This window comes from Platichthys flesus, chromosome 4 (genome assembly GCF_949316205.1).
Source record: "Platichthys flesus chromosome 4, fPlaFle2.1, whole genome shotgun sequence".
NCBI lineage: Eukaryota > Metazoa > Chordata > Actinopteri > Pleuronectiformes > Pleuronectidae > Platichthys > Platichthys flesus.
The window spans coordinates 1,696,986-1,721,175 of NC_084948.1; the positions used below are offsets into that span (position 1 = coordinate 1,696,986).

The 24,190-nt window shown below is 43.0% G+C and overlaps 1 protein-coding gene across 2 annotated transcripts; it reads right to left on the bottom strand.

Annotated features, from left to right (window-relative positions):
• Nucleotides 1-108: 108 nt before the first annotated feature.
• On the bottom strand, nucleotides 109-21,977 carry LOC133952356 (dapper homolog 3). Of its 2 annotated transcripts, none has more exons than XM_062386768.1 (5): nucleotides 21,890-21,977; nucleotides 20,445-21,234; nucleotides 4,406-4,538; nucleotides 4,004-4,114; nucleotides 109-3,069 (listed from the first exon to the last, which is right to left on the bottom strand). In XM_062386768.1, exons 2-5 carry the CDS (start codon nucleotides 20,673-20,675, stop codon nucleotides 1,568-1,570), a joined length of 1,977 nt encoding a protein of 658 aa, XP_062242752.1. In that variant the 5' UTR covers nucleotides 20,676-21,234; nucleotides 21,890-21,977; the 3' UTR covers nucleotides 109-1,567. The 2 variants fall into 2 exon arrangements, with proteins under 2 accessions (XP_062242752.1, XP_062242751.1); XM_062386767.1 differs by having other exon boundaries at nucleotides 109-3,072.
• Nucleotides 21,978-24,190: the final 2,213 nt, after the last annotated feature.

Consider the following 24,190-nt stretch of genomic DNA (forward strand, 5'->3'; position numbering starts at 1 on the left):
CATCACTTTCCTCCGTATTCTCTCCTTTTTCATCATTTATTATTTTAGCATGTGAAAAAAAAAAAAGAACAAACAAAACAACAAAATAACCAAAGTTGAGAGAAAAATTACCTTTATTTAAAACTACATTCATTCCAAACAAGGCCACATGATGGTATATACAAAATCATACATATTTTCAAAAGTGAGTTCATCTGTGCCCCTGTGTCAATGAATTTGTGCACTTATAAACATATATATAAATATATGGATGCATGCATGTACACTGATCCCTTTATAAGGATCCTCATTTGACTCACACGTACGTTTATTTTAGCCCATTAGCCCTGAAAGCCGCTGACTGCAGGAGAGATATCCTCATTTCAGAGTGATATGCATGTTTTCCCTTCTCAGACATTCACAGGGATGCTATGATCTATTTTTTAATCATAAGTAAACCAAATGTAAACAACAACTTTTGCACAAATTAGAGATTTTCCTCTTAAATACTGGCTGAGAAAAGGACTAATCACTACTGTAAAATAGTCTTAGCAGACATTAAATGTTTCGAGATTTTTCTTAATAATAATGTCTCCTAATCATTTTTAGATCTTCGCTGAGAAGTTTCCTGAATATAATAATATAATGTGGTTCTGATCTGAGAAAATTAAGAATTTGCAACTGAAAACTCTCCCAAATTTATTAGCAAAAGATGTAAAACATTTTTATCTCATCTATACAGGTTTGGTGTTGAGCAGAACTTGACACTTTGAACAATACATTGGTTGCACTGAAATAACATCCATTGTTTAGACCTGTGATTGACCAACTCCACACTTAAGGAATTAATCAACCATACATCTAAGATAAGGCCAAACGATATTAAGAAATAAAAAAACTGGCAGCATTTTCAGTCACTTACCTTCAGAGCAGCTTGGCATCACTTCAGTTATCATCAAATAGAGCGGGATAATTCCCATTATTCTCATGGTTGTCATGTACAAGATGAGTTCAACCACCACAGACACTGCAGGTCTTTTACCGTGTCTGTGTCTCTCACTAAGTACATACTGTAATAAGAGGTAGTTAGAAGTAAAGTTCACATGAGGTGTTTTCGGACAATCTCGAGAAAATGCCCTAAAAACCGACTTTTTCCATACTTTGCCTTTCACATATGAAGAACGCAACAAGAGATTGTTCGAGTCAGACACGTTCACAACAGGAAAATGTCCAGATGATTCAGGCGAGGGTGGGGTCTGGGCAGAGTAACAGGAGGCAGGAAATGATGGATCAAAGATGGATTGTGAGAGATCAGTATATGAACCAATCAGGGAACAAAGTGTTAAAAACAACATCACTTGCTCGCTTTGAATTCTTCGGACATTATCCTGCTGTATTCTCACATGGGTTCATTTGGACATTTTACTTAAGGGACTGGCAGGAGAAACTCGTGAGAATGTCCAGAGCAGCTGACTCAGACATTTGTGTTCTTGCATACAGCCTCTTCTTATAACGTCAGGAGACCAAAAGTAGCAACCACAATGTTTCTCTGACATTGTCTTTACAACACAGTAGAAAAAGCCGGTCCTTACACCGTCGTCATGACTTTGAGGGACCCTGAGCGGAATCGGAGGATCTTCTTCTTCAGAGCGTGAGACGCTTTGATCTTGACAAAGGCTTTTGGTTGAGAGGGGGTGTTGGCAGCGACCTGTGGTGAAGGCGAGGATGAAGAGGAGGTAGAAGCAAGGCGAGGTGGCAGCTGCTGGGGCCACACCAGCCCCCCACTCTCGTCGGAGTCACTGGAAAGAGAGCTGGAGGCCGGGGAATATACCTCAGTCATGCTTGACTCGGACTCTGCAGGGGCAGCACCAGTGTTGCCCTCCTCCCCCCGACAGAGAGGTGCTCTCTCCTGACGGTCCTGGTGCCAACGCTCGTTGCGTTGGGGCTGCTGTTGAAGGTAGTTCTCGGGCTGGGAATTGGGACATGGGTGACCATACCGAGTTTTACGAGGTTGTCGTCTCTGTGACTGCGCTGCACGGGTCTCCCCCTCATCCTGGCTGAGCTCCAGGTTGGAGCACCAGCGTTGACCCCCGATGCCGACCTGTGGTCCTACAACCTGGCCTTGGTTCTGAGCAACATCCACTCTACCCTGGTGCCTCTCAGTGGTGCTGTACCTGCGCTCAGGCAGCCCTTGCTGGCTCAGTAGGCTGTTTTCTGACTGAGATCGGTTGGTTTTGCTGCTCGACTTCTTGGATCTCTGTCGCTCGTTGTGGCTCTTCCTTACTGGTCTCAACTTGGGGTTGGGGTGGTCGGGAGAGGAGGCTGCTCGGTTGGTTATAGACTGCTCTGGGATGTAGTGTCTGGGGGAACGAACAGGAGCATGGCAGGCTTGTCCGGGGATATACTGGGCATTTACTAAATTGTGCATGTGATGAATAGGGGCTTGTGGATGTAGATAATGCTGGGGGGATGAGGGTTCACAACAAAGGTCAAGAGTCACAACATCACAGTTGGGGTCCAGTGAGGGCAGAGGTGATGGAAGCCTCCCAGCCAGGGATTGTGGCCTGGACTGGGGGTAGGGCAGAGCCAAATAATGGCCCTCCTCCAAAGACAGGGCCTCTCCTCCACAGGCCTCCCCCTCTAGCTGGTCACAACCCCAGCTCTGCCTCTTAGGGGTTGACAAAAGGTCAACATGTTGCTGTAGATTGGGGTCAGGAAAGCGATGCTCTGTCGTAAGAGAGGGAGTCCTTCTGTGTAGGGAGCTGTGGGCAGAAGCACTGCAGAATGGGGGGTCAGGGCTGAGTGTGGTGCGTGGCTGACATGGTCGTGGTGAGAGGGTGTGACGATGAATGAGACCTAGGATGTAATTTTCGACCCTCAAAGCCAGCTGGTAATCTTCCTCAGTGACCTCATCATCCATAGACTGCTGCTGCCACGCTTGGCTGGCTCGTATGGGGTCCACTTGCCAGGGGTCCACTGCTGTGCCCTCCTCAGCGATGCCCTCCAGAGGTGGGTAAGGGGCAGAGAAAGAACGGTGCAGGGTGGTGCGCAGAAACGGCACATCCGCTTCTCCATTCAACATAAACGGGTCTCCTGACAAAAGAAAACAACACTGCTGCAGGTCAAGATGCGGGGGCTCAGTTATAATACCACCAAAGGAATACCAATAAGAGAGACAAAAAAAACAATGCAGTTATCTGATAGTCTACCATAGGGTGCTTGCAATGGAAAGAAGAGAGTCTATGTTTACGTAAGAAACCATTACATGTTGGTGAAGATCCAGGATTTATTTTCAATGTCTTTAACAATGCGAAGATTTTTTGTTTGTTGACATTTTCAACAATTTCCCATAATTTCTGGATTAATAATTGATTATGATGTGACTAGTTCAACTGTATCTCATCGACTCAGTACAACATTAAACCTTCAATACACAGCAGTGTGTGAAATCCCACTAGTGACATCTCGTGGTGAATTTGAATGTTGCAGCTGAATTCCACTCACTTCACCCTCCACTTCCTAGTTGTCATAAAATCTCAAAATGTGTTTAGTTTGTCCAGTCTGGGCCATCTAAATAAGACATGGCGGCTTCCGTAGAGAAGACCACTCCTGACATATATCAAAATTATTTAAAATCAAGGGCAAATTCAAGGGTAAAGAAAACAACAATTTGTCTAATTTAGATGGGACACACAAGTAAAAACATCACTAATCTGCCTTTGTTCTGTTGTTTGCAGCTTGTTTTTTTCCACCTGATCTCACCATTTCCTTAGGCTTCTAACAAACAATATGACAACACTCAATAAATCAGAGTTCACATATATTTATCATAACAAAAATAACAAATCTAAAACTAATGAATCTTATAATATCAAAATACTAAAATGATATGCTAAAATGAAACCACTGCTTCACATACTCAAAGGACAAGAATGATTTATGTGTCTGCTGCTGTCTCTGAGAATGCATATGTGTGTAAGTATTAGTGAACCTCAGTGTTTCCAGATCTGCTGCCTTTTCTTACCAACAGACTTTGGCCTGTCGTTGGTGTAAACCCAGGAGGACCCATTTTCTGTGGACTCAGTGGAACAAGATCTTCCTTTAGGTGACTGACCCTCACTGGACTCATAAAAACCTGGAAAGAAAAGCAATTAGACACAGCAAGAAATAAGATATATTTATTCCATTTATTACAGCTCACTGATTATTCCAGTTTACGAAAAAACATGCAACCTGATGCAAACAGTGATTTACAAAAAGACAACACAACAATAGGAGCAGAAGTAAATAATAAAAAAATGGAAATATGCACGGTAAAGAGCAACAGTTTAATGCACACATTATGTTCACTGGCCTGTTTGAAAGTGAGAAAATCACAATATGCACAAGTATGTGGAAAGTAGAGTTTTAAAAACTGTGAAGGTACCAGAACTTGGCCGGCTTTCGCCTGCGTCTCCTTGAGCGCCATCGGAACAGCCGTCGTCTGTGTCGATCCTCAGCTCTCCCACCTGCTGCTCCAGCGCCTGCATCAGGCCCCATGGAGAACTCTGGAGAGCACTCTGAAACAAAAACACACAAACACACACACACTCAGTCACATTGCCATCCTGCTGTCTGTTTTCAATTGTGAAGCACTTTCTTTTTAAGTGGCAACAATCAGTGAATCCCAAAACAATGCAGACATTTCAAACAGAACTCTCAGTCAAATTTCAAGTTTGTATAAATACTAAAGTTAAATATTATGCATGTGCTGAACTAAAAATAACTACCAGGAAAACTTGACAGAAGGAAAGAGCCAGAGTGTGGTGGTAGAGATCATTATATATATAAATACACATATATATACACAATACAAAACAGTTTATTTGCAATGACCTTCATCATTTGATAAATGTAAAGGAAATATGTGATCAATCATATCTTGGTTTGATTATGATGATTAAAATAAGATTAACTGTCATTTCAGTTTGTGCAAAGGATTTTTTCTACCTTTGTTGAATCCATCAGGTAATCAATCCCTCAATCATTAAACACAGAATGTCAGAACACATAAAGCCACAACTCAGATGAAGACTCCTGTTCAAGTTACTGAAATAAAACCGTGATTGTACCGGGTCACACTGTGTGAGGTGAGTTCATGTGCTGAATCCATATGTCTCAGTGAGTTATCTTACATAAGCAAAGCTCACAGAAGCAGCAGTCAGTTCAAATATGAATAATTCAAGTTTCTGTTGAGGGGAGGGCGAGTTCTTTCATGTGCGTGGGACACACACACACACACACACACACTGTGCAGTAAATGGTCCTTATAAAAATACAAGTTTAAGTACACCCACACAGATAACAGACAAACTCAACATACAGACTTATTCGTTTGCATGCAGATCCTCTGCTGAAGATAAGAATTCCATATGTCTGGATCGGGGGTGGGGGCGGGTCGCCCACTAATCAATCAATCAATCAATCAAATTTTATTTGTATAGACCATATTCACAAATTACAATTCATCTCATAGGGCTTTAACAGGGTGTGACATCCTCTGTCCTTAACCCTCAGCAAGAGTAAGGAAAAACTACTAAAAACCCTTTTAACAGGGTAAAAATATGTAGAAACCTCAGAGAGAGCCACATGTGAGGGGTCCCTCTCCCAGGACGGACAGAACTGCAATAGATGCCACGTGCAGGAGAACATCATCAATAATCAAAGTCTCTAGCAGCATTTGATGAGGGTAGACATCCCGAAGGACAACCCCAACATGACATGCCAAGCAGTCCCGCTGCAAGCACAGTCCATGCTCAGCAACCATCTAGACCACGATCCACCATCCAGACCAGACGCCACTCCAGTCCTCAGTCACCGTCCACCGCCGCCCACCAGGACCCATCACAAGCCACCACCGCGGTCCTGGTCCACCGCCCGTGCCCAATGCCAACGCGACACAGCGTTCGCCACCAGCACCACGATCAGCCCACATGACTCAGAATCCGCCACACTGGATCCAACACCGCGACCCCCGGAGCGCGATCCACAAACCGCAATCCATGGTGCGGCCAAAGAGGCCCTGGATCTGCGGGTGATAAAGCAAAGGGATTCCGGGGAAGGGGGATAGGGATGGAGAAGCGGAAGGAGAAGCTGGAAAGAGAAGCTCCGTGTGTCATGTGTCATAAAATAGAACAAGTAACGTTCTGGCGCACTAATTAGCTCTAACTATAAGCTTTATCAAAAAGGAAGGTTTTGAGCCTACTTTTAAACAAAAAGATGGTGACTGCCTCCCGAACTGAAGGTGGTAGATTATTCCACAGCCAAGGGGCTTGATAATAATAATAATAATAAAACATTTTATTTCACAGCGCCTTTCAAGTCACTCAAGGACGCTTTACAATTTAAAACAGGAGCAAACAAATAACAAAACAATTAAAATTAAAAGTGCAAGTAAAAACAGCATGGCAACTACAGTGTGAATGCAATCCTGAAAAAGTGGGTTTTGAGAGAGGATTTGAACTGAGGGAAGGAGTCAATGTTTCGGATGTCAGGTGGGAGTGAGTTCCAGAGTTTGGGAGCAGAGCGGCTGAAAGCTCTGCTCCCCATGGTGGTAAGCCGGGCAGAGGGGACAGTTAGATGGATGGAAGAGGAGGATCTGAGGGAGCGGGTGGAGGTGGCAGTGTGAAGGAGGTCAGACAGGTAAAGAGGGGCAAGGTTGTGGATGGCTTTAAAAGTATGAAGAAGAATTTTAAAGTTGATACGGAAGTGAATTGGAAGCCAGTGGAGTTGCTGTAGGATGGGGGTGATGTGGTGGAAAGAGGGGGTGAGGGAGATGATACGGGCAGCTGAGTTCTGGACCAGTTGGAGCTTATGGAGGGATTTCTGGGGGAGACCAAAGAGGAGAGAATTACAGAAGTCGATACGGGAGGTGACAAGGCTATGTACAAGAATAGAGGTGGTATGGGGGGTGAGGGAGGGACGGAGGCGATTGATGTTACGGAGATGGAAGTAGGCGGTGCGGGTGGTGATGTTGATATGAGATTTGAAGGAGAGTGAGCCGTCGACGATGACACCCAGACTCTTTACCTGGGGGGAGGGGGAAACTATGGAGCTGTCAATTGAGAGGGAAAAACTGTCAACTTTGAGTAGAGTGGATTTAGTACCGACTAAGAGGATTTCGGTTTTATCACTGTTAAGTTTGAGGAAGTTTGAGGTGAACCAGGTATGAAGTGCAGAAAGGCAATCTGTCAAGGATGAGGGAGGAAGAATGGAGTTGGGCTTAGTGGAGAGGTAGAGCTGGGTGTCATCCGCATAGCAATGAAAAAGAATATTGAATTTACGGAAAATAAGGCCAAGGGGAAGGAGGTAAGTAATGAAAAGGAGGGGACCCAGGACAGAGCCCTGGGGGACACCAGAGGAGACGGGACGGTTGGGAACGGAAGGATTTGAGTTGGATGAACTGAGTGCGGTCTGAGAGATAGGAGTGGAACCAGTCAAGGGGGATGCCAGTGATGCCGATGGAGGATAATCTGTTGAGGAGGATGGTGTGGGAGATTGTGTTGAAGGCCGCACTCAGGTCAAGGAGGATGAGGATTGATAGTAAACTGGAATCAGCTGCAATAAGGAGGTCGTTGGTGATTTTCAGAAGGGCCGTTTCAGTGCTATGGCGGGGACGGAAACCAGATTGGAACTGTTCATATAAACTGTTTTGAGATAGATGGGAATGGAGTTGAGAAGCAACGATTTTCTCAAGTATTTTGGAGATGAAAGATAGGTTGGAGATGGGGCGGAGGCTAAAAGCTCTGGCTCCTACTCTACTTTTAGAGAATTTAGGGACGACAAGTAGGCTTGAATTCTGGGAGCGGAGTGCTCTAGCGGGTTTATAAGGTTCTAACAGCTCTTTAAGGTAAAAAGGCGCTATATTATTAAGGGCCTTGAAGGTGAGGAGGAGAATTTTAAATTCTATTCTAGATTTATCTGGAAGCCAGTGTAGCGATTCTAATATTGGAGAAATGTGCTCTCTTCTCTTTGTTCTCGTCAGGACACGTGCTGCGCAATTTTGGACAAGCTGTAGAGTCCTTAACGACTTACTGCTGGAGCCTGATAATAATGAATTACAATAGTCCAGTCTCGATGTAACAAAGTCGTGGACTAGTTTTTCTGCATCATTTTGTGAAAGGACATGTCTAATTTTTGAAATATTACGCAAGTGGAAAAAAGCGGTCCTAGAAATTTGTTTTAAGTGAATAAAGGATAAATCAGGATCGAAGATCACTCCCAAGTTCCTGACTGTTTCATTGGAAGCAAGGGCAATGTCGTCTAGCGCAGCTATATCATTAGATAATGCATCTCTAAGGTGTTTGGGGCCAAGTATTATAACCTCTGTTTTGTCTGAGTTTAATAAGAGAAAATTGCGGGTCATCCAGGTTTTTATGTCCTTGAGACATGTTCGAAGTTTAGTTAATTGATTACTTTGTTCAGGTTTTATTGACAAGTATAACTGGGTGTCATCCGCATAGCAGTGGAAATTTACCGAGTTTGTCCTGATAATGTTTCCTACTGGAAGCATATATAATGAGAATAAAATTGGGCCGAGCACAGAGCCCTGGGGAACACCATGGTTTACTTTGGTGCGTACAGATGACTCATCATTAATTTGCACAAATTGGGAGCGATCATAAAAATACGATTTAAACCAGTTAAGGGCGGTTCCATTAATGTTAATTAACTGTTTGAGTCTTTGTAATAAAATTTGATGGTCAATTGTGATCTGCACTGAGATCTAACAGAACGAGTACAGACACAAGTCCCTGATCTGAGGCTATTAAAAGGTCATTAGTGACTTTTGCCAAGGCTGTCTATGTACTGTGATTGGCTCTAAACCCCGATTGAAAGTCTTCATATATATTATTTTCCTGGAGAAACTCACACAGCTGATTGGCAACAACTTTTTCTAAGATTTTAGACATGAAGGGGAGATTAGATATTGGCCTGTAATTGGCTAAAACCTCTGGGTCTAGGGTGGGTTTTTTGAGTAGGGGTTTAATGACAGCTATTTTAAAAGACTGTGGTACATAACCTGATGATAATGACAGATTGATAATGTTAAGTAACGAACTATCAATTAGGGGCAGAATTTCTTTAAGTAATTTTGTAGGAATGGGATCTAAGATACAGGTTGTTGGTTTAGAACCTGAGATTAATTTGGTAAACTGATCACGGGTGATCAGAGAGAAGCTGTCTAAGTAATGGGTAGGATTCTCAGCCGTTTCTGAGATCTCTGTTTTTGGGGGGGAATAGTGCCAATTGAGGGCAGGAGATGGTTGATTTTATTTCTAATAGTTTGAATTTTATCATTAAAAAAGGTCATAAAGATATTGCTATTTAGGGATCGAGGAATACTGGGTTCGGTGGAGGTGTGACTCTCTGTCAGCCTGGCTACAGTGCTGAAGAGAAACCTGGGGTTGTTTTTATTCTCTTCTTTTGAATTAGTTTTGAATAGTAGGCGGCTCTTGCCTTGTGGAGAGCCTTTTCATATTCTTTAACACTATTCTTCCAGTCTATTAGATTTCCAACATCGTTGCTGGAGCGCCACTTCCTTTCTAGTTTTCTTGATAATTGTTTTAACTCATTTGTCTGGGAATTATACCACGGAGCTAATTTACTATGTTTGACATTTTTCTTTTTTAGAGGCGCTATTGAGTCTAAAGTTAATCGTAATGAGTCTGCAGAGCTATCAACGAGGTGGTTGATCTCAATGGAGCTCAAGGTTTTAAAGAATTTGTTGTTTCTATCTACTGCTAATACGGGTTTAAATGTAATTGGGATTATTTCCTTAAATTTAGCTACAGCACTATCAGGTAGACATCTAGAAAATGAATTTTTTATTAGTGGCATATATTCAGTTATTGAAAGATCAAAGGTTATTAAATTATGGTCTGATAGAACTGGATTGCGCGGAAGTACTGTTAAATTTTCAATTTAACAGTACAACAGTACTTAATACAAGGTCAAGTGTGTGGTTACCACAATGAGTAGGTTTTTGCACACACTGACTGAAACAAATAGAGTCTAGTATTGAAATAAATGCTACACTAAGGCAATCTTTATTATCATCAACATGAATATTAAAGTCACCAACAATAATAATTTTATCGGTCTTTAGGACTAAGTTTGATAAAAACTCAGGGAATTCCTTTAAAAATTCAGTATAAGCACGGTAAACTACAGCAAATATGACTGGCTGTTGGTGGTTCCTGGATTGGCGTGGAAGACTAAGAACCAGACATTCAAATGATTTGTAGCTGAGTTTAGGTTCAGGATTAATTGATAGACTGGAGTAAAAAATAGCAGCAACTCCACCTCCTCGCCCAATTTCTCTAGGAACCTGTGAATTGATATGACTGGGGGGAGTAGATTCATTTAGACTGACATATTCATCAGGATGCAGCCACGTCTCAGTGAGGGACAATAAATCTATGTTGTTGTCGGAGACTATTTCATTAACTAAAAGAGCCTTTTTTGCCAGTGATCTAATGTTTAAAAGACCACATTTAAAAGTCTGGGTTTCCTGTATTGTTTTAGAGGTTGTTTTAATTTGTATTAAATTTTTGTGTGGAGTTCTCGCTCTGTTATTGTTTAATTTCAATAATTTAATCGGACGGTGAACAGACACAATCTCTATGGGGTTTTGTGACTGATCCTGAGGGAGCGCAGAGAAGTGTTTAGCACTGCAGCTCTGCTTCCTGGTCCCAACTATGGGTTGTCATGTTATAAACTGACTAATATTCCTAGATAAGAGAGCTGCTCCATCCCAAGTGGTATGAACGCCGTCTCTCCTAACAAGACCAGGTTTTCTCAAAAAAGTTTAGTTTAGATTCGATGTCGCCGGATCTGGCCCCTGGGATACAATTAACTATAGTCGCTGGTGTCGCTAACCTGACGTTTCTCAGAACCAAGTCGCCAATAATCAGAGTTTGTTTATGAGCGGGTACCTCGCTGAGAGGAACGAATCTATTTGAAACGTGAGCTGGTGGCTCTTTAATCGTGGGCTTTTTAAGTCTAGCACTATGCCCCCTCTGGAACGTCACCCAGCTGCCCTGGGCTCCCGGCTGCACGGGACTAGTCTGGGGACTGCTCGTTAAGGCTAAGCTACGTGCTAAACAACGTGGCTCCGCGGCTAGCAGGAGCCGGCTAACTACAGCTAAAGGAGTTTCTAAGCTGCTGAGCCGAGTTTCTAAGTCGCTAAGCCGAACCAGGATGACAGTGGCTCGACTGTACTGTGCTGCCAGTGTATGAATGGTGTGTAATAGAAAAAGTGCAGCAAGAAGTAGTGCTGTGTATATGAATGGGTGAATGTCAATATGTATTTAAGTATTAGATAAGACAATATGTATGTTTATATGTTTATATAAATCCATCCATCCATCCATATATATAGTCTATCTCTCGCTCTCTCTTTGAGAATGACTTGATTTCACTGCAACAGACTAATAGTCAAAATAGGTTTTAAACAGATATGCAGGCTAACACACACACACACACACACACACACACACACACACACACACACACACACACACACACACACACACACACACACACACACACACACACACACACACACACACACACACACACACACACACACACACACACACACACACACACACACACACACACACACACACACACACACACACACACACACACACACACACACACACACACACACACACACACACACACACACACACACACACACACAAACACACACACACAAACACACACACAAACACAAACCTGACACCTCCGGCTTAATACAGTTTTTTTCGATTGCATAAACACTACAATCTGTTACACCGCGGTGACGTTTGTCTTGTCTTGGTTTTTTTGTCTCGTAACTTCCTGTTTTATTTTGAAATCCTAACTCTCCTCTCGTTTCAGGTCACTTGCCCTTCCTCATGTGTCACCGGTCTCCCCTGATCACGGATTGTTTCCACCTGTTCCCTTCGCCCTCATGTGCTTATACACTCCTGATCAAAATCTTTGAAGACGTTTCTTGTTTTTGAAGCCCTTCCTTCGCAGATGCTGTCTGATGGCTATTGGGCTGCAGTCAGCACCGGTAATGGCCTTAATTTCGGACGAGGATCGTCCCGTGTCTTGACGGACAGCCATTCGGATCCTCCGGCTCAGCGCCGGTGAGATTTTTTTGGGTCTACCACTTGATTTTTTTGTTCCATAACCCTGAGGATCTTTTAAGAAATGCAAAATGACTGTCTTACTGCGTCCAACCTCAGCAGCGATGGCACGTTGTGAGAGGCCTTGTTTATGCAGTATAACAATCCTACCACATTCAAAGACGGTGAGATTTTTCGCCTTTGACATCAAGAGATCTTCACAGTGTGATTACTTGACAGGAAATGACATGGAATCCAAATTTTTGCACAGAGTTTGGCTTTTAAAGGCTGTGGTCTTGAACTTTTGATCAGCTGATGAACAGCCTATTTGAGTTAAATTGTTGTTTTCAATAAATTGCCTGCTCACAACTTTTGGTCTCTTGTTCCCATTTCTTCTTTTTGCATTTTGAAGCTCTACTTAGAACCTTCCTAAGATCCAACAGTGTAAAATGCAAATTCACGCAATATTTTAACTGGTCTTAAGATTTTGATCAGGAGTGTAGTTTGCGTCTCCCATTTGTCTTGTGCCAAAGTGTTTCGTCCTTGTCCGTGCACCTAAGCCCTTTTCCACAATCATTGTAGTTTTTTTGCCTATGAGGTTTGCTACGCCACGTAAGTTGTTTTCTGTTTCCTCCTTGAGAGTGATTTTTCGTTTGTTAAAGTTTTCTAGTTAGCTTCTTTTTTGTGTTGTTTTGTAATCTGTTTTTCTTCCTCCCTTTTCGAGCGATTTATGTTTAGGGAGTTTTAGTTAGTTTGTTGAGCCTCCTGTTTAGGTGAGCCTTTTCTTTTGTCATCCTTCGGGAGCTATTTATGTTTTTAACCTCTTTCTTTTTCTAGTGTGTTTTTTTAGAATTTATTAGGGGGTTTCTTTCCCCGAGTTATTCTTGCCAGGTCATAGATATATTAAGTGAGTTTTTCATAGCCCAATCCTTTGTCACTCTTCATAGAGGATCAGAATTCAATAAAGTGTGCTGGTACATGTAATCCTCTGCATCTGAGTCCTCATTTCAGTCCAGGCCTGACACAATCAAAAGTATTACACAATTATCAAAACCTGACACTCAAGGAGCAAAACATGGGCCCAGATCTGCACAACTATAAGCCCAATGTCAGCTTCATACTTTTTGCAAAACAATACACACAGTGATCTGCCAAACACACTTGTATACATTAGACACAGAAGTATATCAAGATGTCACTTCCTTGCAATTCCTAAGCACTGCCTGTCAAATGACCACCCCTATGCACCCTGCACTGGGACAGCCAGTTGACGCCGATGCTCACCAATCCGCACCAGTTGGAGGAGCGTCTGACAGTGGTGATCGGAGATGTGGAGCGGCTCAAACTGCTTGGTGTGCCAGCATACATGAAGGGAACTAACGAGCCTTGCGGAATGATCATCGCCTGGCTGACATGCAAGCTGCTGCAGGGGTGGTGCTGCACCGATCAGGTTGTCAACATGGCCTTTGACACCACCGCGTCAAACACTGGCCATCTCACAGCAGCCTGCATTGCTATCCAGCTCTCACTGGTTCGACCACTGCTCTGGTCCGGGTGCCGGCACCACATAGGGGAGGTGCCCCTCAGCCACATTTTCATCGACCTCAAGGTGGAGACGTCCCACTCGCCAGATGTTACATTGTTTACACGGCTCCGGGACAACTGGGACCTGGTGCCACATAAGGACAGCAGCCCATTGTCCTGCTACATTCCTGACGAGGCCGAACCACCGTTCCTGGGCAAGTTGCGTGCTGAACTCATTGCGTGCACTGCAGGAGTGCTTAATTACAAGCGAGGCGACTACCGCAAGTTAGTGCAGCTATGTCTTGTGTATCAGGGTGCAGCATACACTCCAGTTACCTTCCAACGGCCAGGAGCACTGCACAAGTCGCGGTGGATGGCCAAGCTGCTCTACATTCTCAAGCTGGCCTTGATGGAGCAGCACATTGCGTTGCTTCCTCAGGGGACCATCACAACTTGGCAGCAGGTGCGGAAGATTCAGACCTTTGCCAACTTCATTACGCACATATACGCAACGTGGTGGCTGACCTGTCACACGGCCGTAGATGCCGCATGGAATGACCTCACACTCTACCACCACCTGACGTACAAGTCTGTTGACGAACGCATTGCAGCATCAGCGATCAAGGCACTGGAGAGGCACCTATGGTACCTGACAGGCGAGATGCTGCCCCTGGCACTCTTCAGCACCAAGATGCCAGTTGGCGAGCGGCGCGCACTTGCAGACGCCATCTTGGAGCACATGCCGGCTGACCTCCCCATGCGAGCCCCACAGCTCCGCTTTGGCACTGGTTTCGGCAAGCCAAAGTTGCAAACCCTCTCACCGACCACCAGCTTGGCTGACCTTGCCAACCCAGACTGCTGGTTCGGCATGCACCAGCTGCACATCGATCCGGTCTTCCTCTCACTGGATGTAGAGGATTGGGCTGCCAGTGAAGCATTCCAGATGGGTGCTGTGAATGTACGTGCCAGCAATGTTGTAAATGACTGTGCCATCGAGCGTGGCATCAAACTCACTTCAGACTTTGTTGCAGGAGTGAGGAGCGAGGAGCACCTGCAGAATGTGCTGCAGGCAGTTTAGCATGATAGCTCTAAACAGCCAAATCTACGCCACTGCAAGCACAAGCTAGACCAGGACTAAGACTCAATTTCAATGTTGTTCTTTTTGTTCTTCAATAAATAAATGTTGTTCTATTGAAAATAAATGTTCTTAAAAACAATTTCTCCTTTTTTTAATTGCCTAGGAAAACGCCCAAAACGGCCCATTTATATATTTTTCACGTGCTGTGTTCTACCGCTAAATCACAATGAATTTTCCCAAACTTTGCATGTCATTTGTATCTGTCTCCGAACAAAATGCAGCCCCAGACAGATTGATATTTTGAGATTTAATTTTTGCATTGCAATTTGATGCACCCTAACCCCTATGAGCCAATTGGTTAAACACAGCCATTGGGTGTGCAAACACATGATCGGTTAATTTTAGACACACCAATCAGGTTTAAGCACTTTACAAATGCATCAGCTGAGTTTACCTGTTTTCAACCAAAATGGAGCTTGTGCTCAAGAAAGAAGTGAGGGTAAGAGGGGGAATCCACGGAGGAGGAGAAGGCTGCAGCATGAGTATGTGGAGGTGTCTGTTGTTCACTTTAGCCCTGTGATGTTGCATACCGCACACATAACCTTTATAATGTAAATGTACTGTATTCCTGACCTATTCTGAACTACACAATCTTGTCTTTCACTGTATTTCTGAGAGTTTTACAGATGTTGAGGAAATCGCATGAATTCATTTACATAGATGAGGCAGGGTTCAACCTGACATTAGCAAGAAGGAGAGGCAGAAATATCATTGGCCATGGGGCTATAATCCATGTCCCAGGGCAACATGGGGGTAACATCATCCTTTGCGCTGCCACCACACAGAACGGGGTCCTCCTCCGTCACACCAACATGATCCCTTTAACACACCTCACATTCTCACATTTTTGTGCCGATTGCACCACATCATCACAGCAGTAAACCACATACACCAGATGGAATACACTGTCATCCATACCTCCCACCAAACTCTCCGTCTCTAAACCCTATCAAAGAGTTTTTCTCGGCATGGCGGTGGAGGGTTTACAATCTCCAGCGCCAGGCACAGGTACCCCTCATTGAAACCTGTACTGGATACGGAATTTTCTGCTTGTCTGATATTTGTCGAGCTTACAGTGTTATGCACACTCCTGTAGTAGCATGAAAACTGGAACATGTTTAGTTGTGATTCTCAATGTTGACATGTTGACTGATTTGGGGATATGGAGATAAATAAATTATAATTTTAAGAGTCTGCAGCATTGGTCTTCTGTAGTGTTTGGTGAATTTATTATATATTTGCACTTTCTCTGTGTATTTCACTTACAGTACTCTAATCACTGAAAACTGGAATTGCTAAAAGTGTTTTAGGTTAGCAACAGCAGTGTGTAACTTGTTCAAACTTAAGTCATATGAAGCGTGTGTGTTTCATATGGTGAAAAAATATGCTTTTGCTAAATTAGTGTATAGTGTTTCATTTTGCAAAGGATCTAAGGTATTCTGCTGATTGGGTCTGTGGTTGTGCTGATTGTGTGTAGTGTTTTGAAACAATGGGCCCTGTTTTGAAAATCGTGCTTAAGCAATCGAAAAAAAATTTTTTAGTGACTTCATTACCATAAGTCTGAACTTGTTCTCATAACAATGTGACACTTTTTAAATCAGCAAGCTTCTGTGATGGATCACCTGTCACTTCCTGAATACTTCACACATACGTCTTCATACATGTGAGTGTCTGTTCCAATAAAACACTACCTGTGGAGACGTACTGAGGCCATTCATTGTGTCTATGTGCAAATTATCAGAAAGCACAGATTGCCATAGTGGTGAACACAGGGCTAACTCTGGGCAAACAGCTGCTCAGACATGTCTGCAGTGAGGCTGTAAGTGACAGAGTCAGCCTGATTTGACTCACTCTGAAATATCTCAGTTACTATTCGACGTTCATCAGAGAATAAATTGTACCGACTTTAATGATCTCTCAAAATGTACTTTTACCAAATGGCTTTTACTTGATTGTTTTTTATTTTGCTAATACTTACTTTTCTTTAATCCCTCTCTATTGCCTTTCCTTATAAAGGATGTTGTATTATTTTCTTTGCTGTCATTGATTTAAAATTAGATTGTATTAATCTGCTTTGTGTGTTGGATATTTGCTATATTGTACTTATTTTTCCTCTTTGTGAAGCACTTTGTACCATCTGCTTTGAAAGGTGCGTCATAAACAAAGATATTATTATGTTACTATTACTATTTCAGACTTTTACTCTAGCGTCACCATGAGGTCGATGTTACTAGTTTATAGTAACCTGTCTCATTGGATTCCTCTAGCTCCATTGTCAGGTCAGAATTTGAATTTGTCCAGGTTCATGACCAAGTTTATGTTTATTGTTGCTAATGTAATCACTTGAACAGTAACTCAGATAAACACAATATCTCCTTTATCACTATCATCAGTTTCTGTTTAAGTCTTAAAGGTCACACTGTCAGTTTTCCTCAGATTAAATCAGATTGAATAAATATTGTTTTCAAAGATGAAAACAAAAACCTCTTGTAGAAATCGCAGATCTTGGCTGGATGATCCCTCACCATATTCTTCTTGGAAAATTCTCCAATTGGGGCTGGAACTCTGACTCCTTTGTCCTTTTGATTATAATGAGGCCATAATGAAAGTACGGCTGAGGGGCAATTGACCCAAGCTAACCTACGCTTCCCACGCGACTTCAATGTGAACACTGTCGTCTCTTTTGTTTCAACAAGGGTGAGTATTGTCTTAGTATAAACAAAGTGTAACAGGACGGCTACATCAATAGAAACAAAGAGTGGGGAGCTTTGTTTTAGGTGGTGGCGTTAGGTAAAGAAATGGCGGGGGGACCAAAGGAAATCAATTCATCAATAGTGCTGCTTCACACAATTGATTTCTTGCTGCTGCCTTTTGGTCATACACACAACCCAACACACACTGAGGAAGCCATGGTGCTAGTCATTACTCTAATGCTGTTGGAAACCAACACAAATGTGCAGATGAATGAGACATTCAGTTGTGTGGGTGAGGAGCAGGCTGGTCTTTGATTGCACTCCATTATTAATAGTCTCACCCTGGCTCCCTGACACCCTGCACACTGTATCATCCCTTTTCTACCGCATCCTTTGCCCAAGGCTAGTGGGGGATGGGGGAAGACAAGGTGCAGCCACCCTCACCTAGCCAGTAAGCTGCGATGCAATCGCTGCAAAACAGATTGGCCCCTACAGCGAAATAGACTTCTACCAGCTGGTGAATCCGGGACAACAATGTGATTTATTTCTTATTTATATCACTTGTTACATCCTCTGCAGCCATTGTCGAGTGCTGAGGAAAAGCAGCAGACGACAAAGACACTTTTTCCATTCTACAAAAATGGGGAGAGAAGATATAGACGCTGGCTGCTTTTTTCTGTAGAATAGACCCTGAACCAGACTGAAGGCCTTTGAAAAGGATGACTCCAGCGCACAGAAATCTGTGACACAGGGAGCACAAGGCCTGCAGCCGCACTGCTGAGCCCTCAATAATTAAAGCAATGTTGTGACTGTCTCCACACAGAGAGAGAGTGTGCGGGAGGCAACAACAACACACACACACACACACACACACACACACACGCACACACGCACACATATACACACACACACACTGTTGCCCCCATGAGTTCAGGGGACGTTAACATAACTTAAAAACATGTCTCAACCCTAATATCTAATAATTTACATTACATGGACTTGCTTATTGTCTCCACAAAAACGAGAAGTCCACATAATGTGACTGTGTAGACAGATTCACAAGTAATACCTGGAACACACACACACGCAACTAAATGATAAGTTCTTATTTGATGTATGTGCACAAAGACTGCAAAAAAAACACAAAGACGTTCGAATTGTCTGATGTTGATGTGGCAGAACAAAGCAGATGAAACTATGCAGCGATCCATTTGGCTGAACTGTCACTGTTGAGTAGACCAGCAGCTCTGTACTCTCACTAATGATGCGTCTCATCCTTATATTTAATAATTTACATTATATCGACTTGCTTATTGTTTCCACACAAACGAGAAGTCCACATAATGCGACTGTGTAGACAGATTCACAAGTAATACCTGGAACACGCACACACACACGCACACACACACATACACAAGGGGGTAGTCTCCTGGGTCAGCTGTTTCTGTGTCAGAGCCTTGAACTTCTACATCTTGCAGACCTTAACCTACATGGGGGCGGGGGGGGCTGATATTATGCAGACTCAATTTGAGACTGCTATTGGAGGCGAAAGGAATATTCTCTGAGGAATTTCCCCCGCGTGTAATTACTCACACGCGTGGATGGGCAGAACAGTTAAACGATAAACATCGATCCAAGGACGCGTTGCACACGAAATGGAAAAAGGGAAAATACGAAGTCCTGTGGGGGAAACGCGTGTCACGCCTTCACTGCCCTCGAAAATGGCTCTTTCCAGTCTGTTTGTGGATGAGGAGTCAGAGTGAAAACCGCTGACAGCTCCGCAAACACCACCAGGGAATATTGGATCAAGACTAGTGCGCCTGGCTCATTGGAAACACTTGACCTGCGCACATTCCTCTCAAATTGGTTTCCTAAGCAGCTGTCTTTATCACTTTTAATGAATCCAGGCCACATCAGACGCACATGTGAGACAAGATGAAACACAGTACACATGTACCCAACTGAAGCCATGCAGTGCGCAGGGCCACCTATGCGCCTTATACTCCACACAGGGGCCTCGGTTGGCATCATTAGTATTCTGGTCCATATGCGCCTATTGTTAGGCCCCCGGCGCAGTAATAGAGAGGGAGGGGAGGAAGGGTGAGGAGGAGGCGGCTGATTTAATTTATTTTTCACCCTCTTTAATAAAAGCTTCCTATTGTGGCCATGTTGGGACAGTTTGCTCAACAGCAGTTAAAGAAAACAAACTCCAACAACCCCCCACAATTAAAACAAAACAGCCATAAGAAAATACATTTAAACCAAATAACAATTTATAGCTTGTTCAGGGGTGCGTAAAAATTAACGGTCGAGGTGCTACTGTATTTTTTATTATAACCTGTCACAACAAAATCGGCTTTTATTTTGGATTAACCCACTTTTCATTCTCATGTTAATATTGCAACTCAGCGTCACACATTTGTCCAACTGAGAAAAGCCCAGATAATCATGGTCACGACATAAACTCTTCACTACAACAGCAACATACAAAACGAAGGAGTGATTTACCCATTTCATGATGTGCGCAGAGCACAAATAAGAGCTTGTTAAGTAGTAAAAGCCACAAAAGTCCATGATGAGGGAACAATGGGCCATTAAATAGTGGGTCTGTGCCACAAGCGGTGGCTGCTCCACCCCCTGATTTCGTCCCCCCACAGGCGTAAATCTCTGCCTGGTGCACAGAGACGCACCATAGCCTTTAACACAGACGCGCTATTAATCAAGTTGAGTAACTTTTTTTTGCAGAAAGAGGTCACCGCTGTACAAAAGGCTCAGCGCAAACCAGGAGTCCATGCCTGATTACAATGAGGATATGCTCTGTAAGGGAAACACGCATAGGCCTGTGGTGCATGCCATAGGTAAAGTGGGGTTCAAGCACACGGTGGGCTACAATGGTGAGAATCATGCAGTATGCGATTTAAAATGCAGCCATGACTAGGACCTTCTTACCAGCTGACGCCTCAGTGTCAAGTTCTCCTGCCCCCAGCTGCTGAAGCACGCCAGCTCGCCTACGGAGCTGTCCCGGGCCGGCGGCTGCCCCACAGCCAGCGCCCCCAGCACCAGGCACTCCTGCCTCTGCTTGCGGAGCTCCAGCTCGCACAGCCCGGCCAGGCTCGCCTCAAGGCGCTCCTTGGTACGACTGCGCTCCACCGTCACCGGGAAGGAGAACGCACGGTGCATGCCCCCGCCACACAAATCCCAGGGATTATCTGCACAACAAAGTCTTGTTATTCCCTTTAATTTGTGTTGTCCAGTTGGCTCAGATTAACGAGGGCATCCTCAGTCTATAAAGGTGGCATGATGCTGCATCCCGTTCCTGGCGGTGGGACGGTAGCCTTGGAGCAGCGTTGCTTCCAAGACCTTCCCTCAATGCGCTATACATTTTCTGCTTCTCAGCTGTCAAACGCGGGAGAGGAGCTCCGCCCTTTATGACCAGGCACCCACGCACACACACATACAAACACACGCGTGCGCGCACGCAATCACACACATACACACATGCAAACACACACTCACACAAAGTGGGGAGTCATCCGCCCCTCCACAAATTCAATCTCAGCCCTGATTGGATGTGAGGGCCAACAAGGCGCTGCGCCTTAAAGCTGCTCAACCCACTTGATTCATTGCGGTGACGTGTCGACCTCACCCATCCTCTCATCGTAATGGACTGCTTCATGAGACGGTTATGACTAAAAACTGATATTGTCTTACCTTAGATCGATCTTAAGACACCATGTAGCTGCAGGGAGAGAAATACAAAACAACAATAACCAGGATAGGCTGGTGAGGAAAGCCAAAAAATTACCCAAGGAGAGGATCCCCAAAGACAAATGGTGCAACATTATATTGCAGCTGAGTAAAATATATGATAAATGTGACCACATTATTTAAATAAGTAATTATAAATAATAAGTGAGGTCAGCAAAATGTGGACAATCCATTTAGATCTCGAAATGTTAAATATTAAATCCTTGAGAAAATGACAATCAATGGGCTAATGCAAGTGAATTAATATTAATAAATTAATATTATTTGCACAAACAAAAATAAATTTCATGAATGAAAAGTGAATATACTTAATCATCCTCTTACCCACAGTCAACATGGATGGGATTTAGAGCGTTCACCTGATTCATTTGGCTAATTTGTATAAGTGAGAGTGACAGTTGTAATTAATAGGCACATTTTTAAACAGTTAATAATAATTAAAGTGAGACAGCAGAGAATCACTATGGGCAGAATTCTCTGAATGTACAGCAGGGAATGAAAAGATTTTACTATAGGTACAGTTCCTACCAAAAATACAATGCTTTAATATTCAAAATCAATATTTCATCATCATTTTTTTATAATTTATTAAAGTGCAGCCACAAATTAATATTTTATCTTGATACCTCATGCAAGGTTCTCCTGTGCTACTCCACTGTGAAGTCTCCCGAGGCCACATGTGCTGCATGGCTCCTTAAGTAGAATTTTACTTCCTGTCAGGGAAATACAAGAAACAAGTATGATTTCTTAAAAATGCAAATGCTTCTTTTATAATAGATATATATTAAGTAAAATCTTAAGCATGGAGGCTGCATTTTTTTTAAAATAAACATTCGATAACTCCAAGACTTTTTGTTCAATATTTTTTATTCATTATTCCAGTCTCTACTTCACATGAACCAGAAAGCCACTTTTATCTTCATACTCTATGAGGCAAAGTCATCGGCATGTCAGAACCTACGCGCAGCGCAGGTTAGATTCTTTTGTCAGTGTGTGTGTGTATACACTGCAGATAAACATAACATATACTTCAGTATATTCATCTCATGTATAAACTTCACTAAAAGTTTCTCTAGCGATCAACACATTTTCAAAAAAAAAAATAACATACAGTTGAATTTTTAATGAATAGAATTACACCGGTACATATTTTATCAAGACACACTTGAAGAGGACTGTCTGACTTTGATCAGTGGTCGATTTCAGGAGGATGGATGTGTTTTCCTATTGTGTGACGCCCAAGGCTGTTAGTTAGTACTGTTGTTGTGCAAGGGGCGCTATTGTCTCGCCAAATCTGTGATGGGGAGGCTAATGCCAATTACTACATCAAATGAAGCACATAACTCATTAGTCGTCGGTGATAAAATAGGGGCATCCAGAACTCAAGGTTCACCTCGGTCCCTCAGCTGTGCAGTGATCATTCAGGCATTAACGCACAGAACTTGGTGTACATAGAAACTAAGTGGAAGAGTGGAATTCAAATATGCTGGTATCAAACAAACTGTAAATAAAGATGGAAAAAATGACTGCCCCCCAAAAGTGATGCCAAAATGTTTCCATCGCCTCCTGGTGGCTGGCTGCAGTAGAGGCCATAAACCCAGACCTCTCCATGTTAATGGTTGGAGATTTTTTCATTATTCCACTAATGTTTAATCACATTTTTTATTTGATACTTTAAAAACAAGACTCTGGCTCTACATCGGTAGATGGAGGCATTCTTGTCTGGGATATTTTGGTTTCACTTCTGGATAGTGGGAGGAAATGAAATGAATTGTCCATGTGTATATACATTTAGTTTGCTAGCATACAAAATAGAAACAATGGGAACCAGTTTGCTATATATGCAACTACCCCCAGTTTTCCAAGTTACCCCCAGTGTTTTCAATCTACATACACAGTCCATGGTAACAAGGAAAATCATGGGAGTTTTGAAGGGAATGATGAAGGCCAAAACAAACAAAAAAGCTTAAATTGCATACTTGCAGTAATTGATGAAATTAAAGTTTGTTAGAGTGCATATTTTATTTGGACTGAGGAGGAGGTGCGTTTTACTGTCATTCAGTTAAAATGTGTCTGTCACTGTGGACCATTTCACTCAGCCTTGTCAAAACGACACAGTTGACCCAAGACTAGGATCAAAGGTATCAAACCAAAGCTGGGAAATAAATCCAAATTAAACATTTTCGTTACTGTTAAGAATGTTTGACGTTTTTTGACCAAAAAACAAAACAACAATGTGATTCAAGCATCTGAAAAAAAAACTAACTTTAAAGCATTTCAATCACATTTTCATATATACATCTCTGTACCATCAGATTCAGGAAGCAGAACTTCCCTCTAATCGTTCAGTGTCGTCAGGATTGTGAAAGTGATTTCTATAAAACAGAAAACGTTTCAAACCGCTCACATTCAGATCTTAAGGTTTTCATGTGTTGTCATTTCTCTGCCTTCTGAAAATGTAACACACACAAAAACAGCAGGGGGCCCATCCTGAAGCTTTTCGGCTGTTCACTGAGTCGTTTGGTAACACGCCGGACAGGCACACAGTAAAGATACATATTCCCTTATACAAGTCACTCATTCTTCCCTGGCCCTGAAGAAGACAAGAAAGTGTGTCAGACCTCATTTTGGAGTTGCTTTATGTGGGATGTGTTTGGGAAGATTCACATGTCATCACTTCGATGATCTTTCATTTAGGCAATTGCTAATTTCGAGTAGTAACAACCAGCGGGATAAAAATCCAGCTATTTCTAATGAGTTTGGAAGTTGAAAATCACCAGTGTGGTTGTTACATTTCCTGAAACACACCAGTAAAGGTATTTCCCATTCCCTGCGTTCCCCTCCAAACTACACCACTGACACTCCTCGGTTTAATTCTCTACCTGAAAAGGCCTTAAAGTGCTTCTCTTTCTCTTTTTTCTTCTACA